At 31.2% G+C, this 19,372-nt stretch overlaps 2 protein-coding genes across 2 annotated transcripts in view; one reads left to right on the forward strand and one right to left on the reverse strand.

Annotated features, from left to right (window-relative positions):
- Positions 1 to 2,123: 2,123 nt before the first annotated feature.
- LOC139516321 (crooked neck-like protein 1) overlaps positions 2,124 to 19,372 on the reverse strand; it is a 53,755-nt gene continuing 36,506 nt past the window's right edge. Inside the window, exons 15-16 of the mRNA XM_071306367.1 lie at positions 3,867 to 3,959; positions 2,124 to 3,314 (exon numbers count right to left, since the gene is read on the reverse strand). Coding sequence (XP_071162468.1) covers positions 3,186 to 3,314; positions 3,867 to 3,959 — 222 coding nt within the window. The 3' untranslated portion in view covers positions 2,124 to 3,185. The remainder of the gene's footprint in view (positions 3,315 to 3,866; positions 3,960 to 19,372) is intronic.
- Positions 13,790 to 16,360, forward strand: LOC139516314 (uncharacterized). The gene has a single exon (XM_071306354.1). The coding sequence runs from the start codon at positions 13,804 to 13,806 to the stop codon at positions 15,487 to 15,489; it is 1,686 nt and encodes a 561-aa protein (XP_071162455.1). The 5' UTR covers positions 13,790 to 13,803; the 3' UTR covers positions 15,490 to 16,360.

The following is a 19,372-nucleotide window of genomic DNA, read 5'->3' on the forward strand; positions in this document are numbered from 1 at the left end:
AAGGTATGTTACTTAACATAGACACATTATTTGGGTGCGTACATATACTCAATTTGTTTGAGGAACTCTGAGGTCTTCAGTGTGTTGGCGTCAAGCCGGTCCCATAAGTCAACCACTTTACCCTCCATCTGGCGATAGGTCTCTCGTTGGTACCAGGTCACTTGCTTTAATTCTTTGTGGACCTGTCTTGACTCCTATGATAATAATACTGCATGTTTTGTGGAGAAACCGCTAATGCCAATTCTTAAATGTACACTTTGACCTAGCAGGGGGTCCAACTTTAGGCCTCCTGCACTCTAAGCATGTTCGCTGTCACGAGGCCACTAGATAGTGTTTCATGAAAATAATAAATTATTAATATTGCCATTTTCAGGAGGAATGTGATATTAAGCAAATTGTCTTGACATGGTGACAATTCACAATTTGTCAACATGCCATTGCTGCGTGAAACAGGTATGCTATTCTAATTTTAGAAGTTGTTCCCAGAGAGAAAGACAATGTCAGCTCTAACATGATTGGTTCATCACCAGAGTTGCTCTGATAGAGGATTTTATACTGTTCTTTAACATGAATATATCAGTTTAACAGGAACTTGGGTCATGGATTCTTCCTTATTTTATATTTGTTCGAACAGATTTTTTTTTCAAATTTCGTTTTTAATTTGCAGAGATAAGTCGAGACATAGTGGATTGATTTTTCTTTCACAGGAATTAATCTGGAAAGTCATGATTGATTGGTAATTGCTTGCTTGCTTAACGTTCAGTTGCTAATATTTCATATATAATTCAGAAGAAGAACAAATAGAAAATTAATACAATAAGTAGGTTCTGAAAGGTACTTCGACAGAAAAAAAAAGAAAATTAGGACTTCCACTTGAAAACAACGTTATGTTGGGTAGAGGAAATTTTGCTTTGCAAAATGCCACCCCTAAGAAGGATGTTGGACAGCAACTGAAAACGAGGTTATGTTGGGTAGCGGAGGAAATTTCACTTAGCAAAAGGCCAATTAGCCCTCAGAAAGATGTTGCAAGGGTCATTTATTGTGTTGAGAGCGCAACATATCCATCATGGGTCTATATAAGTAACAAGGTCAATTCAAAATTGGGTGATCAGGGTCATTCTCTCTCTTCTCCTTTGATTTCTAAGAAATTGTTGAACTCACTGGAAAGATCTTTTTCAGCTTGTACATTTTGGATATTGGCACAAAATTACTCATGCAAGACTGAATACAATATTTAAAAATGACAGATTTACAGGGAACCGAAAATTATATCTACAATCTACATATTAGGTGGATATGATATGGATTTCGGCACAAAATTACTTATGCAAGACTGGTTACAATGTTTAAAAATGAACGATTTATAGGGAACCGAAAATTATATCTAAAATCTACATGATATTAGGTTGATATGCATGAATGATTGACTGTTACAACTAATATAATAAATTTCCATTCTCTTTTTTTGTGCCTTTTTTTCTTGTTTGTTTTTTACCATCAAGTTTTCTCTGTTCTTTCTCGTGTTGACCCATTATTCTGTTTTCTGTAAACTCTATTCAGATCATCATAAAAAGAATATCACTTTATAAACCAACACATCTGTTTAAGAAGACTGTGTTAAAATCAAGATCGAAGCAACCTATTTCAGGAGGAAGGATGGTGTGCTAACTTCCATGTGGGTAATGAAAGTCAACGATCAGAATAGAAGGTACAATATCTGAAAAAATTCTAAAGTTGAGCCTTCTTGCCAAATTTTATTCTATTTGGTTCAGTTGTCCTTTTAAAATACATTTTTGGTACCTTTAAATCCTATTGTTTGCAATAAACAATGAAGGTTGTGATGAATAGCGAATTGCCACCAAAGTAATATCTCTAAGTTGGACTACACACATTTCCGTCATGTTTCATTTCAAAAAAGCAATTGGGTCATAAAAACTTTATACACTATTATCAAAATTCAGACTCAGAAATAAACCTTTCAAATAAACTGTGTGAGTGTTAAAAAAATATTGTACAAGTCCAGAAAATGAAACTTTCCGATTTATATTCCTCTGAGTTCAGTATTTTTGTGATTTTCCTTTTTTATCTTAATTTGGGTGTTAAAAAAGTGAACACAAGTCCAATTTGTTAAAGACTCATTTATTTATAAAAATCTTGCATCACTTATTTCTCAAGTATAGACTTTCATATCACAATTCTTAAAAATGAAGCATTGTTCTTTTATATATACCACTTTTACACTGTTCAATGTATACAAATGATTAACCAGCACTCACTCTTACAGTCATAGCACTTTCAAAATGAAGGAAGCCTTCTCACGATGAATTTATAACTGACGCAACCCTTCATATGTTTACCTGTAAGTAGTATATCATTATCCTATGGAAGAAAACAATAGAAGTATTTACACTTGTATGCCAATGTGTTCGCTATTACTTAATTCAATTAATGAAGTTAATACCACAAAAGTACCTCTGAAATATTGCACAGAGGCGGATTTACAGGGGGGGTTTCCAGGGCCAGGACCCCCTTTTTCTTGGAAAAATTTGGTTGCTTATATAGGGAATCACTGAAGCGTGTCCGGAGCCGGCCCCCACTTTAGAAAATTTCTGGTCCGCCACTGTTGCATCACTATTTTAAATACATGAAGTCATAATTTAAAAGTGATTGTTGCATAATTTCAGGAGATGATTCAGATACCAATCTAACATTAATTTGAGAAAAATTCAGCTACTGCGGATTTATTTATTTTCCTGTGTACCAATTTTCGTGGATTGAGGAAAACTTGCAACTTTTTTGATATTTGATTTCATGGTTCACAATAGTCTGCATATATTCATATTGCAAATTTGTGATTCGCTGAACATTTAAATTCATGGTTTACTTGTAACCCACAAAATCCAAGAAAACTGGTATCAATCGAATGATAATGAATTCACAATTAGTATATAACAAAAGTGTAAATACGTCGATTGTATGCCAATAGAAACTTTTACTAAACTCATGACCGCAGTAACATTTCAACGTTAAGAAATCTACTTTCTTAAAACACATGAGATTCCATGAATTGATGGATCAGTGTCTTCATGATCTTAAGTACAAATTCTAACTCAATCATGATTTTACAGTGTAAGATGAGTTACTTCCCCTTACTTTCATTACATGAGTCACTCCCCCCTAACTGATCAGCTTTCCTCATCATCTTCCATTTGTTGTTTCCATTTCTTAGCCATAGCTAACAGTTTAAGATTTGGTTGAGAAGCTTCTTCATCAGGAAATATATAATCATGGTACTCTTCCCAGCCTGCATCAGACTGAAAGAAAAAAGGGGAAAATGTACTGATGATTTGGAAAAAATAACATCTTCAATTCTTTTAAAACAATTCACCCAAACGACTGCCCTTCGATCATTAATGCATTTCTAATCAATCTTTAACTAAATGGTAGTTTTTTTTGGCAAAATTATAATTTCATGTTTCCCAATGATTCCTAGTTCATTTTATTTTTACCATTTCCTTGTCCCTCATTCTGTCAGAGATCAAGCACATGCAACAGGATAATTTTAAAATAGTTTCTTAATTATTAATAAAAAAAAACCTGCATAGAATTCACCAATTAGGAATATGTTAAACTGCTTTGTGTCTTTATATGCTTAAAACAATATGTTAGTTTAAAAAATAAAAATATGATTGGTTCCCTTTCCCCACCTTTATAAAAAAATATCCAATTCATTATTAGGTATGAATAAATATTCAAATTTGTCACAACACCATATGGAATATTTGTTATTCTATTGACCAAAAACCCCAAATTATTTGATATAACTTTTTGAATGAGAACAGCTGATAAACAAGAGGAGAACATACCCCATCCTCTGTTTGGATTTTCCTCCTTTTCTTGATCTTCTGTGGCATTAACTTATCTACATGTTTACGTGTCTCTTCATCCCCATTATCTGCCTGTAAGTGAAAATAAGTAATTAGTTAATAGGTGAAACAAATCTGCATAGGTAAATTCTGTAAATGACTTTCAAGTGGTCAGGGTTGGCAAAAACCCGGGTTTGATGAGTATTGCATAGCCCAGTGGGAAATACTGGGAAAACCCGGGTTTTACTGGGTTTTAGTGGGTAATACTGGGCAATACTGGGTAATATAAAATATTTGTCTAAATTTTAAAGAGGATACTGTGATAAACAAAAATGCAATACATTTAATAAGATATTTATACCCTATTTTGTTTGTTTAGCATTTGTCTAGATTGGCAAACTGTAAATAGAAAGCAAAGAAATCATTTTTTTCAAATAAATATAGCTCCTATTACATGTATTAAGAATTAACAATTGCATGTATTAAAGAAACATCACATTTAAATAATGTATTTGTACTGTCACTAATTAATAAGTTATTATTCAGATTAGAACACAGATTTGTTTATGTAACAATAATCAGTCCTTTCAATTTTATAAGTGTTAATGGCATGACCCTGTAGGGTGTTTATTTAGCAATATGAATGTATAACAATTAAAATTAACAATTCACTTAAACACTGCAATAGAATGCATTTTTGAAAGTTTGGATTATTGAAACAATACTTGGTAATTAAAAGTTATCTTTAAATGTGCAAATCTTGTATTCTGCCTACATATAAAATTAATAGAGAAGAGAATGAAATTGAATTTTCTAGAAATGACTGTCAATGGTTATCTGTATAAAAAGTATATATTTAGCTGTTATACTATGAAACTATAACAAGTCTTAACTATTTTGTGTTAAAATAAGCTTAAAAAATCATATTGCCCAGTAATGCCCACTATTACCCATTTCTGGGAGTATTGCCCAGCCCGGGAAAACCCGGGTTTTCCCGCCCGGGAATTCCCGGGTGGGTAATACTTTGCCAACCCTGCAAGTGGTTGCGTGGTCTAAGTAGTTCACTAACACTGATCATTACAACCTGTCAACATTAAGGTTTTGGAGTTTGAACCCTAGTCATAGCAAACTGCATAGGTCATTTTTTGGTATAACTTTAAAGTGGTAAAGTGGTCTAAACAGTTCACTTACACTAATCAAGATGCTACCAATACAGAGATTTTGGAGTTTGAACCCCAGTCATAGCAAATAAAACTGCATATGTCATTTCTTTTGCATAACTTTAAAGTGGTCGAGTGGTCTAAGTAGTTCACTTACAGTGATCACTAACATGTCAACACTGAGTTCTAACCTCATTCTAGACAGGATTTTGATTGATGAAAAATTGAAGAATGACCAGTTTTCCTTGCCATAAAACTTGGGATAATTCAACATAAGTGAAAATAAAATACTTTTCTTTGTTTTGTTAAGACAAAAAACATGAAGTTATCATTTTACATGGACACAACTATGTCAACAGTTTAGTATTGTCCATTCAAATATACAAAGAAGTTGTAAATAAAATAACCAAACTTAAAGGAGACTACACTCTCTCATTTGTTAGTTACACAATGGAACTTATGAAAAGTCATGTTTGAATCAAACCGCATGTGTAAGAAGAAAAGATTGTTATATTCAATATAAACAATGTATTTCTCAAAGTCCTTCAACTATTTGCATTTTAGGCCTGTGTTTTCAGAAAAAAACCCAAAAAATTATGATTTTTTTTATATAGCCATTTTTACCTAAATGGTCTGTCAACATGGTATGATTGTGATTGTGGACAAGGGAAGATAACTCTGTTAACAATTACTTCTTTTACAAAGACAATAATTTTAGAACATAACAATGTGCGTGCACGTTTCGCAGTTTATCTTATTTTCTTGACATGCATGGTTATACATATACACATAATTCTGTATATTTATATTTATATATATATTAATATCTGAGTGTACATTTCAATTGTAGATTTCTTAAAATGTTTAATGATATGATGTACAGAATGTTTTATCTCAAAAGTAGTGATGAAGTTTTGGAAATTTGATAAGTATCAAGCAAGCCATATTAGGTTTTTGGTACATCTGTGCAATCTCTTCCCCCAAAACAAGCTAGCACAACATCTTCATTTTTAAGGGTAATAACTTTCAAAAGGAGTCATCAAATGGTTACAATCAGATTGGCATTTTGCAAATCTATTTTGCAGTTGTTTCAACAAAGTTAAGTTAAAACACAATAGACAAAAGTCATCATTTGAGAAACAATACATCCTTAAGGATAAGACATATTAATGTTTCCTACTTTTGCAATGTTGATATCAATTTTGTAGAAACAGAAAAAAGTCTAAGAAGTAGGTCCGATAAGGACCGATTTTGGCCTCAAATTTCAGATTTTGAAAGATCTGACGAAAGATTTTGACCACTTTATAAACACTTAAGTGTCTATTTCATTTGATTCAATTATAAATGTGAAAGATTTTAACTAATTAAGTCATTGAAAACATTCTGATTCAAGCTTAAATATGAAAAATCTACCAAATATGCTGAAAAATGTCACTTTTCAGATGGTTTTTGTCAAAAATGAAAGTGTCCGCATCCATGTTCATCCTAAACCTTTATATATGTTATGTATTATCATCAAATACAACTTACATTCCAATATTTAGGATGAACACGAATGCGGCCACTTTCGTTTTACACGGAAACCGTCTTAAATTTAACTAAAATGCTAGAATTATGAAGATTTCAGTAATTTAGCATGACTTATTGGTGCTAGTACCCGATATATGTGCATTGTATTGTCAAAAAACAGCCCATATTTATGAAGCAGAAGCATTCTACTGCCCATTAAATAACTAAAAGTTTACATTTTAACAATTTTGTAAAACTGCTATATTTTGGGGCCAAAAAGGGGTCTTACTGGACCTACTCCTTTGAAGATAAAAACTCCTTAAGGGATCATTCAAGGATCATTTGTACTATTTGTGATCCTTTTCACCAGTACTGCTTCCTCTCTGTTCCACAAAGAATCAATTGCTGCATTTTAAATTGAGATGATCTATTCAATAGATAAATATACCAAACACTTCGCACCAACCAGAGGTGTATCAATGTGAACCAGATGCTCCGCAGGGCGCAGCTTTATACGACCGCAGAGGTTAAACCCTGAACGGTTGGGGCAAGTATGGACACAACATTCAAGCTGGATTCAGCTCTTAATTTGGATTGTGATTAAATAGTTGACACAGCATAGGTTTCAGACACAGAATGAATGTGGTCTAATGAACTAAAAATATTTTTTTCCTTTGAGCAATTCACTATGCTGTTGAATATTAATCCTCTCAAAAATATGTTTGAAGAAATTTTCTTTTTATTTATGAAATCTGAAATGAGAAAAATTTACCCCCCCCCCCATTTTTTTTCACATCCCCCTTAATTGATCTCAATTCAAATTTCTAATGGAGTTTGCAACAAAAACTACTCATTAAAATACATCATAAAATATTAAAATGTAACAAAAGGTGCTTGTTATCACTGAATGGTAAAGATTGTTTTAATTTATCAGTTGGTAGTAAAAGTGAATATACATTGTATATTGTATAAAACAATGATTCAAGTTGATTCAACTACTATTCTGGACAAAGAAAGATAACTCCAATCAATTGAAAATTTCTTGCTATTGCACAATATTGTGCAATTAGATATTTCTTGCTATTGCGCAATACTGTGCAATTGAAAATATTTGCTATTGCACAATACTGTGCAATTGAAGATTTCTTGCTATTGCGCAATACTGAGCAATTGAAAATTTCTTGCTATTGCACAAACTGTGCAATTGAAGATTTCTTGCTATTGCTGAATACTGTACAATTGAAAATTTCTTGCTATTGCACAATACTTAATATAATAATTTTGGATCCTGATTTGAACCAACTTGAAAACTGGGCCCATAATCAACCAGGTGCTCCGCAGGGCGCAGCTTTATACGACCGCAGAGGTCGAACCCTGAACAGTTGGGGCAAGTATGGACAAAACATTCAAGCGTGATACAGCTCTGAATTTGGATTGTGATCAAATTTTTGACATTACATGGTTTTTTTTTACACAAAACAAATGTCAAGATTTTACAAATCAATTAAAGATTTCTTCTTCAAACTTTTTAAATCTAAAATTAAATAGTTGACACAGCATAGGTTTCTGACACAGAATGAATGTGGTCTAATGAACTTAAAAGTTTTTTTTTGCCTTTGAGCAATTCACTATGCTGTTGAATATTAATCCTCTCAAAAAAAATGTTTGAAGAAATTTTCTTTTTATTTATGAAATCTGAAATGAGAAAAATTTAAACCCCCCCTCCTTTTTTTCACATCCCCGTTTCCCTTTTTCCAAAACTGATATCAATTCAAATTTCTAATGGAGTTTGCAACAATGACTACTCTTTTAAATACATCATAAAATATTAAAATGTAAAATAAAGTGCTTGTTATCACTGAATGGTAAAGATTGGTTGGTAGTAAAAGTGAATATACATTGTTTATTGTATAAAACAATAAAAATCAAAGAGCTGATAGCTCTGAAGTGGAAGAAGGTGAATAAAAGGTAACTTGAATTACCATAAAAGCAGCCCCACTTACCCAGGCTGCTTTGTTCCATTATCGTTAAAATGTATTTTTTTTCTTCAAACAAGAAAAGGTCATAAGTACATGGATTTCCCATCAGTACAATCATTTTCTATGTTCAGTTGACTATGAAAATTAGGTAAAATCTTTAATTTGGCAGTAATTAAGAAGATCATATCAAGAGGAACACATGTGTGCTAAGTTTCAAGTTGATTGGATTTCAACTTCATCAAAAACTACCTCGACCATAAACTTTATAACCAGAAGCAGGACGGACAGACAGACTAGAAAACATATTGCCCATAAATGGAGCATAAAAATAGTAAGACTTGTTACATACCTGCCAACTTTTGAAAGTTCCCATATGGGTTTTTACTGCACAACAATTTTAAAGGTTACAATTTTTAGCGACGTATTTTGCAAGATCTGGATTGTCTAGAAAAAGTGTCATATTTGTATGATGAACTTACATGCCTTTTCCTTAAGTCTGTTTGCATGATTCTAATTATATATTAAATCGGTAGAAAAAATATACATGAAGCTAGCAGACCAGGGTTTATTTTCCAGATTAAGAATATTAGATGCTTGTTGAAATTTCCAATTTTGAATTATGCACAAAGATGGACCTTTAACAGGTTGGGAACAACACTCCAAATGAGGGTAACCTAACTGGAAGATCATCACAACCCACTGCAAAAAATGAACACAAAATAGAATTTTTCAATAAAATGCTGAAAATAGGCTTTAAAGTATTTAAAAAATGCATTGCAAAAAACAAATATTTCATTAAATAAATTTAAGTAGAATATTCCTATGATATTCCTTTTCATATTGGATACAAATTTTATTGAGTCTACTGCAGACACTTTGTAGTCAAAGTGTTTCAACTGAGGTACTACACAGGCGTCAAAAGGCGTCATTATGGAGTAAAGGGGGTGGCGTCAAAAAGCGTCATTATGGAGGAAAGGGTTAAGTACTGAATGGTCAAAACATCATGTTTTTTTATCGACATAAATTTTGTCATAAATGTAACCAAATGATGTAGAAATTGTGTTTTTTCTTCAAATTTCCATCAAATTGTAATATTTATAGTTCCATTATTGCCTCTCTATTTGAATAAAATAAAATAATAAGAAGAATCTGTTTCTTGTTTTGTTTTGTTTTGTTTTTGACAAATGAGTGTTCACTGCTAGCAAATGAATCATTATATTTATATATCTTATCTGTATATATTTTTGTTCATGTCTTCATCTCCTTATCATTTGTAAATGTATAGACAAATAAGAAAGAAATAAGCTCCACATGTATATTTGCAACATCGTAAATTAATTAACAAAACATTCTGTTGTAAACAAAATTATGATATAAACTTCAATTTAATCCTTGAAAGGAGGTCTAGATTGCTAAAATAATTTAAAAATTTTTTTTTTTTTATTTGTCAAAAATCATTTAAATTCATTTAATCAACATCCTTTTATGATTATTTGATTAAAATATTAATCATTTATAGTCTTTTTACAATTTACATTTTTAAAAGCAAAATAACTGAAAACAGGATAAAACAAAGGGAAGTAACAAAAAAGTATTTCAATATTCCCAATACACATCGTTTTGATAACACAACGGCAGTTAGCCGGAGGTAAACATCGTTGATTACCAGTATGTTTGACACCCAAGCTGTCAAGTGAAGCCATATAATTATACATCTTCTTTGATGTTCAGGTAAAATTTAACACAGGTGTCAATTACACCCGTACAGTAGTAAGAAATGATCAAATATGGCGTCTGAAAAATTTCATACACGGGAGGTTCACATGTATGTTACGAAGGACATCTAATTCACATGACAAAGGAAAACCATGAATAAAGACAACACTTTATATATCCTTTTTATTTATATAAAAACAAAATCGTCTTGTCTGCAGGATTGCAAATTCGTAACTTCAAGGGCGAACTTGTAAACAGGGCGAGTTGTCCCGATACCAAATTCACGCATGCGTAATACAAATATCTACAGTTAAAACATATGTTACAAGTAAACAAATAACGTTCATGTGGATGAGATGAAATCTAATAATTTACATAAATAAAAGGGTCATATTTACGATAGTGATTGTTTTACAATCATAATTTACAAATTAAATGATTCAGATGCCTAATCATGTGTAAAAATCGGTGTCAGGAACCTCTAAGTTGTTTTGAAATTGTAATACACGAAATGAATGCGGCATACGGAGACTCAATGCCAATGGTCAGCCCCTTAAGTCTTCAGAAGACTTGACGTCTTCTTCCACTAAAAACTTCATCAGCAACATTTTATATTGGCAAATTTCCAATGAAGTTATTTACATAAAGTTATTGGCAAATAAAAATAGAAAATGACATCATAGTCATGTCTGGCAAATGTCCAACATACATTATCTAAAAACATTTTAGATAATATAAGGCAAAAAGCTTCATCAGCAACATTTTATATTGGCAAATTTCCAATGAAGTTATTTACATAAAGTTATTGGCAAATAAAAATAGAAAATGACATCATAGTCATGTCTGGCAAATTTCCAACATATATTATCAACTACTATTCTATACAAAGAAAGATAACTCCAATTGAAAATTAATTGCTATTGCACAATATTGTGCAATTAGATATTTCTTGCTATTGTGCAATACTGTGCAATTGAAAATTTCTTGCTATTGGACAATACTTGATATGGAATCCTGATTTGGACCAACTTGAAAACTGGGCCCATAATCAAAAATCAAAGTACATATTTAGATAAAGCATATCAAATAAGCCCAAGAATTTAATTTTTGTTAAAATCAAACTTAGTTTAATTTTAGACCCTTTGGACCTTAATGTAGACCAATTTGAAAACTGGACCAAAAATTAAGAATCTACATACACAGTTAGATTTGGAATATCAAAGAACCCATTTATTCAATTTTTGATGAAATCAAACAAAGTTTAATTTTGGACCCCCATTTGGACCAACTTGAAAACTAGGCCAATAATTAAAAATCTAAGTACATTTTTAAATTCAGCATATCAAAGAACCCCAAGGATTCAATTTTTGTTAAAATCAAACTAAGTTTAATTTTGGACCCTTTGGACCTTAATGTAGACCAATTTGAAAACGGGACCAAAAATTAAGAATCTACATACACAGTTAGATTCGACATATCAAAGAACCCCAATTATTCAATTTTTGATAAAATCAAACAAAGTTTAAATCTGGACCCTTTGGGCCCTTTATTCCTAAACTGTTGGGACCAAAACTCCCAAAATCAATACCAACCTTACTTTTATGGTCATAAACCTTGTGTTTAAATTTCATAGATTTCTATATACGTATACTAAAGTTATGGTGCGAAAACCAAAAAAATCCTTATTTGGGTCCCTTTTTGGCCCCTTATACCTAAACTGTTGGGACCTAAACTCCCAAAATCAATACCAACCTTCCTTTTGTGGTCATAAACATTGTGTTTAAATTTCATTGATTTCTATTTACTTAAACTAAAGTTATTGTGCGAAAACCAAGAATAATGCTTATTTGGGCCCTTTTTTGGCCCCTAATTCCTAAACTGTTGGAACCAAAACTCCCAAAATCAATCCCAACCTTTCTTTTGTGGTCATAAACCTTATGTCAAAATTTCATAGATTTCTATTTACTTAAACTAAAGTTATAGTGCGAAAACCAAGAAAATGCTTATTTGGGCCCTTTTTGGCCCCTAATTCCTAAAATGTTGGGACCAAAACTCCCAAAATCAATGCCAACCTTCCTTTTGTGGTCATAAACCTTGTATTAAAATTTAATAGATTTCTATTTACTTTTACTAAAGTTAGAGTGCGAAAACTAAAAGTATTCAGACGACGACGACGACGACGACGCAGACGACGATGCCAACGTGATACCAATATACGACCAAAAAATTTTCAATTTTTGCGGTCGTATAAAAATGCAGCAGTAAGGTGGCAATGAAGAACAATTTACTGCCTTTTAAGCATAAAACCAAGAAAAATTGTTGTACTTCATTAATGAGTGCAATGGTTAAACTAACAAAGTAACAGACTGAATTGCAATAAGTTGGTGTTGTTTTGAGTCTTTTGATTTGTTTTTTAAATGTATAGGAATTAAATAAATAAATAAAACCACAAGGAAAATTATTACAAATTCTTACTTGAACTGAGTTTTTGGTAATGATCATAATGTCTATATGTTTTTTGCACCTAGATGCACAGGCACTTGTCTCAGAATTTTTTTTCCCTATATACCTTTATATTACACAAGGTACTTATTTAAATTTTTTGAAAAATGACACCCAGTCCCTCATTCCCGTTATTTTTCGATTTCTCGGTTGTCAAACCTACTTAAACTTATGAAGCCGTAAATCTAAATTTGATTTATCTACACAAAGGTATATGACACGACTATCATTGTTGTCGGGATCATTAGTAGCAGGCCTCAGAAGTCGGTCAACAGGATTTATTTTGCATACGTCTCAAGACTTTAACTTGTTGATCTTAAGAACTCCAAAATAGATCGGGAATTCGGGAATGGGTGTCATTTTTCAAAAAATTTAGTTAAGTACCTTGTGTAATATAAAGGTATATACGGGAAAAAAATCTGAGATAAGTGCCTGTGCCTAGATGTTGTTTAATGAATTGGGTACACTCCATTTACTGTGGATGCATTTATTTTTGTGGTCAGTTAATTTTGTGATTTTGCTGTCATTATATAAGCCTTTATACAATTTGTCATCCATTAAACATTTAATTTTGTGGTTCGTCTATAGCCACGAAATCCATGAAAATTGGTATCCAACGAATAATAATGAATCCACAGTATCTTGCTTTTCAATAACATAATGATCTTGAAAATCGTAAAAAGACCCCCTCCTAAATTATTGAAAATTATCATTCTGCATTGACAATAATATCTTGGTATAAACTTGATACACCCATCCAGGCTAACACCTTCAAGGTGTATCTAATAAATAAAAAGTACAATAAGTGATTGCAAAAGGTCAGTTAAGGTGAGATTATTAGTAGAAAATGATATAAACCATTCTAAATACATGAATTTCAATATCTATTGTATTATAATCGATGTTCTCAAATTTAAATTCAAATTTTATACAACCACTGATTTAAATGCTCATTGTTAGCATGTTATTAGTATATTAACTCTAAGTACATTGGCATTTAACTTGTTGATCTTAACAACCCCAAAATAGATCAAACAAGGAAGTGTAATACCTGGGACACACCTGACAAATATGGCTTCCTCTCAGCCGTTTGAAGGAGGTCAAGTTTCTGTAAATTGTAAACTATGTAAAACAGATAGACCAATTCAGTGGAAATGCATGGACTGCAGTGTTCTGATGTGTGGTTATTGCAAGGACAATGTACATTCTGAACTCAAAAATGCACTTTATCATAAGATTATCAAAAGAGAAGAGATTGGATCGCATACTGAAGAACTGGATTTTACCAATATAAAGTGTGAGGAACACACTGAACAATTCTCATGTCTTTACTGTAATACATGTGATGTCCTTGTGTGTCCAACATGTTTTGCTAAAGTGCATAAGAAGCATGATTTAATTGAAATAAGTGATGAATACAAATTGAAAGTTGAGAGCCTGAAAAAAGGACAAAATAAAATACAAAAGAGTAATACTAACATGAAAGCAAAGAAAGATGAGCTTAATAAACTTATGTCAGCAGAAAATTCGAAATATTCAAAAGCAAGAAAAGATATTCTTGTACATGAGCAAAAAGTAAAAGAACAAGTAGAAAAATATTTTAAGGAACTAGTTAATCAATTGGATCAAAGTCATGAAACTGTTGTAACAACAATTAAATCAGATCTTAATGCTATATCATTATTTACCAACCAGACAGAGGACAAAATCAACCAAGTCCAGGATTTTACTGGAATTTCCAATGCTACTGAATTCTTCAAGGAGGTCAAAACAATGGAGAAATCCACAGAAATGCAAGAACCACAAACCAAGCCAAGCTACAGCTCATCACCAAAATTTGTTCCAGGGAATATCAACCAATCAAACATTGGATCTTTAAAAGATGATGGGAACTTGTCAGCAGAAAAAAACATCTCCTTAGTTATCAATAATGTATACCAGACTGAACTTGAGATTATAGATTCTGTAAGTCCATGCCTTGAGCAGTCACTTTGGTTAAGTTCCGGTATTCATGGAATGTTACAGAGAGTAAAACCTGAAGGAACCAATCTGAAAGTGATGTCTAAACTTAACATTAAAGTGTATGGAATGGCAGTTACCCAATCTAATCAACTCCTTCTGGTCGTGAAAGGTAAAACAAGGTTACAACAAATCAGCAGTACTGGTGAACTGACTGATTCGGTTCATGATGTAGCACCTTTCTTTCCCAGAGACATTCACATTATCAATGACAATAAGGTCATAGTTATAGCCTATAATAAAAAACTAAAAAGTGGTGCTGTGATCACAATGAACAAGAAAGGAGACAAAGAGATGGTTTATGAGCATGATAAACATAATAAACTTTTATTTAGTAATCCGAGGTGTATTTCCAGTACCAGTAATGGAAATATGCATGTAGTGAATATGATTTCAGATGACTACAGAAAAGTAGTGGTCTTAGAGCAAGGAGGACATATAATAAACCAGTATACAGGTCATTCAACTATCAATAAGAGTGAACCATTCACACCAGTAGCCATTGTGACAACACCAAGTGACAATGTTGTTGTGATGGATCTGAATACAAAAATCCTGCACATCCTCAATAATTATGGTCATTTTATTTCATATTTCAATACAGAGGACATAGGAATAAAATTTCCGTATTCTATTGTCTTCAATACAACTGGACAACTTTATATAGGATGCACTAGGGTTTCAAAAACTCAAACTAAAGAAGCAAAGCTATATGAAATAAACATTGAAGGATTCTAATATATTCAAAACATATCTTTGATAGAAACTTAAAAAAAAAAAAGGGAAAACTTTTCATATCATCTGAAAACTGAAACATAGAAAACCAGATGCTCCGCAGGGCGCAGCTTTATACGACCGCAGAGGTTGAACCCTGAACCGTTGGGGCAAGTATGGACACAACATTCAAGCTGGATTCAGCTCTAAATTTGGATAGTGATTAAATAGTTGACACAGCATAGGTTTCTGACTCAGAATGAATGTGGACTAATGAACTTAAAATATTTGTTTTGCCTTTGAGCAATTCACTATGCTGTTGAATAATAATTCTCTCAAAAAAATGTTTGAAGAAATTTTCTTTTTATTTATGAAATCTGAAATGAGAAAAAATTAACCCTCCCTTTTTTTCACATCCTCTTTTCCCTTTTTCCAAAACTGATCTCAATTCAAATTTCTAATGAAGTTTGCAACAATAACTACTCATTTAAATACATCATAAAATATTAAAATGTAACAAAAGGTGCTCGTTATCACTGAATGGTAAAGATTGTTTTAATTCATCAGTTGGTAGTAAAAGTGAATATACATTGTATATTGTATAAAACAATGATTTAAGTTGATTCAACTACTATTCTGGACAAAGAAAGATATTTAACTCCAATTGAAAATTTCTTGCTATTGCACATTATTGTGCAATTAGATATTGTTTGCTATTGTGCAATACTGTGCAATTGAAAATATTTGCTATTGCACAATACTGTGCAATTGAAGATTTCTTGCTATTGCGCAATACTGTGCAATTGAAAATTTCTCAGATAACAGTTAACAACACCTTGAAAAGGGCCATAACAGGTTAAGACAAAAAGGTATTGTCCCCCCCCCCCCCACCTTTATAATTGTTGAATAACTTAACATTTTTATCTTGGGTTCCAACCAAATCAGTGTGTACACTATTATAGTAGTGGTGTTAATTTATGAAAAGTTTGTAAAGATACATTTTAAATTATTTTCAGTATTTTAACTTACTCAATGATTTTAATTAATAAAGATAAAGTTCTGCATGCTTAGATTTTAGTTGGAAACAATAGGTGTTAATTTTAGTAGCAGTAGTTTTCTTTATCATGAGCTCATGTTTATCTTCCTAACTTTTGTACATATTTTTTTTTTTTTTATCGATTTATAAGTTTTAAACATCGGTATACTACTGTTGCCTTTATTTTCTGATGATATTTCTTATAGACAGATAAAATATTACAGTCTTTCCTTAAATAAAAGAGATTTCATTGAGTCTAATGCAGGGTTGGCAAAGTATTACCAATACTCCCAGAAATGGGTAATACTGGGCATTACTGGGCAATATGATTTTTTAAGCTTATTTTAACACATAATAGTTAAGACTTGGTGTAATTTTATAGTATCACAGCTAAATATATACTTTTTATACAGATAACCATTGAGTCATTTCTAGAAGAATGAAAAATTCAATTTCATTCTGTTCTTCATTTATTCTATATATGTAAGCAGAATACAAGATTTGCACATTTAAGGATACCTAGTTTATATATAATTTCCAAGTATTGTTTCAATAATCCAAACTTGATAAAAATGCATTTTTTAAGTGAATTGTTATTTTAATTGTTATACATTCATATTGCTAAATAAACACCCTAAGGGGTCATACCATTAACATTTATAGAATTGAAAGGACTGATTATTGTTACATAAACAAATCTGTATTCTAATCTGAATAATTACTTTTTAATTAGTGACAGTACATATACATTATCTAAATGTATTTTTTGTCTTACTTCTTAATAAGAGTTATACTTATTTGAAAAAAAAAATAAAAATTTCTTTATATTTACAGTTTGACCAATCTAGACAAATTAAACAAGTTATATATATCTGAAATATATTACATTTGTGTTTGATCACTGAATCCTCTATAAAATTTAGACCAGTATTTTATATTACCCAGTATTGCCCAGTATTACCCACTAAAACCCAGTAAAACCCGGGTTTTCCCAGTATTTCCCACTGGGCTGGGCAATACTCATAAAACCCGGGTTTTGCCAACCCTGGACTCTAATGATATATATCAAATGTTTTGTTGGATAAAAGCAAAAGTACAGGTCATTAAATTTATCAAGTCATCATTAGATATACAATTATATGCTAAATATGTTAGAGATGTTGACAATATCTTAGTGCATTCTAAGCCTTGGAAATGAAGTATTCTGATTTAATGTATACAAAAGAATTAGCTACATGTATAGTGCAATTCCTGAACTTGGATTGTAATCTCTTTGTGAAATAGAAATGTGATAAATATGTGCAAATCAAAATAACTAATAATCGAAAAACACCATTTCATTGGATTTTTTTTTCTAAATCCATGGAAAGTAAATTAAAATTCATGTCAATAGTTTTATAATAAAGTTTTTTATGCATAGTTGAACATTGTGAACATTTGGACTGGAGAACTGTAAATGATAGTGAAAGGACAAACATTTGAAAAGTTGTTGAAAGCCTGATGATGATATTTCATGGACACAAACTATTCATATATCAAATGTTAAGATACTGAACTAATAACATTTGGAACTTATTAGAACAGTTATGATGACGAACTATGACAAATTTGTTAACCTTTAGCTATTGGACATATACCTATTTGGAACATGATAATCACAGTGTGCTAGTGAAAACCAAGCAGGACTATGAACCTTTTGTTGCTAAATACATTTCTGATGATTTGTGATTAAGACTATTTACCAAAACGTTCAATTTCTATGAACAATCTATTCTGATGTCATTTACAGAAATGGATATTAATTTTGAACATAGAATTCAACATGACAGTTTGCTGGGTGAAAATCAAAACAGTAACTTCTTTTGTTTTGTTGATTGTTATTTTTTTTATTTCTTTATAAGGTTTAATACTATTTTTCATACTTTATTTAGGTTTTATAGGAAATATAGTAGTGTTAATTCTCATAAAAGCTTGTAGTGTTACATTTTGAATAATTTTCAGTATTTTAATTACTTTTTTTTAAATTTCGGTTGGCATGCTTAGAATTAAGTTGTAAATTATAGGTTTTGATTTTGATAGCAGTAGTTAAGAAAAGGAGTTAATTGTTATTTCACATTACTTGAGATGTAAGGGGCATATATATAATACGGTCAGAGGGGAGGTAACTACTTTGCTGACATTATAATGTGACATATTGAACTGATTTTAAGCATTAATAGCTTGAAAACAAGTACATGGACCCCTTTTTCTAAAAATGTTAATTTAGATTAAATGTACCATTTTTTATGAACAAATCACAAATTTGTAAATGGGAGATCCAATCATTTCGATTATAACCCTGTCACATTACTGTAATAAAAACATAGCAATAATTTTTGAATTTACAGTAGATTTGACTTGGTGAAAAATAACTTGTATGCCAATTTTCTTTTAAAAAATATCACTATGAGATCAAAACTTTTTTGTGTGCCCTTTAAGAAATTGTTTTAAATTGTTAGATAAATATATTATTTCAAATTGAGCAATTTCATTTGGTAATTAAAAGGTCAATATTTTGAAAATACAGTTTAACTTAGATAAAAAAAAAACATGCAGACAGTCAATTTAAATATAAAATCATGTCTTATAGTTTTAGTTTTTAGTTTTAGAATGACATCTTATATCTGGAATTATGTATTATTTTAATCTGTATCATATGAACTATATGTTGAAATATTATGGATGCCTATTTAAGAAACAATTATTAAAAAATCATAGTTTAAGGCTGGGGTCATGGATTTTTTCAGTTGGTGTGACATTTTTGTAGATCTTATTTTTTTGATTATTTTTGATGTTCACAGTTTTTACCTGTCTATCATAGTTTTCGAGTTG

The sequence above is a fragment of the Mytilus edulis genome, chromosome 3 (genome assembly GCF_963676685.1).
Source record: "Mytilus edulis chromosome 3, xbMytEdul2.2, whole genome shotgun sequence".
Taxonomy (NCBI): Eukaryota; Metazoa; Mollusca; class Bivalvia; order Mytilida; family Mytilidae; genus Mytilus; species Mytilus edulis.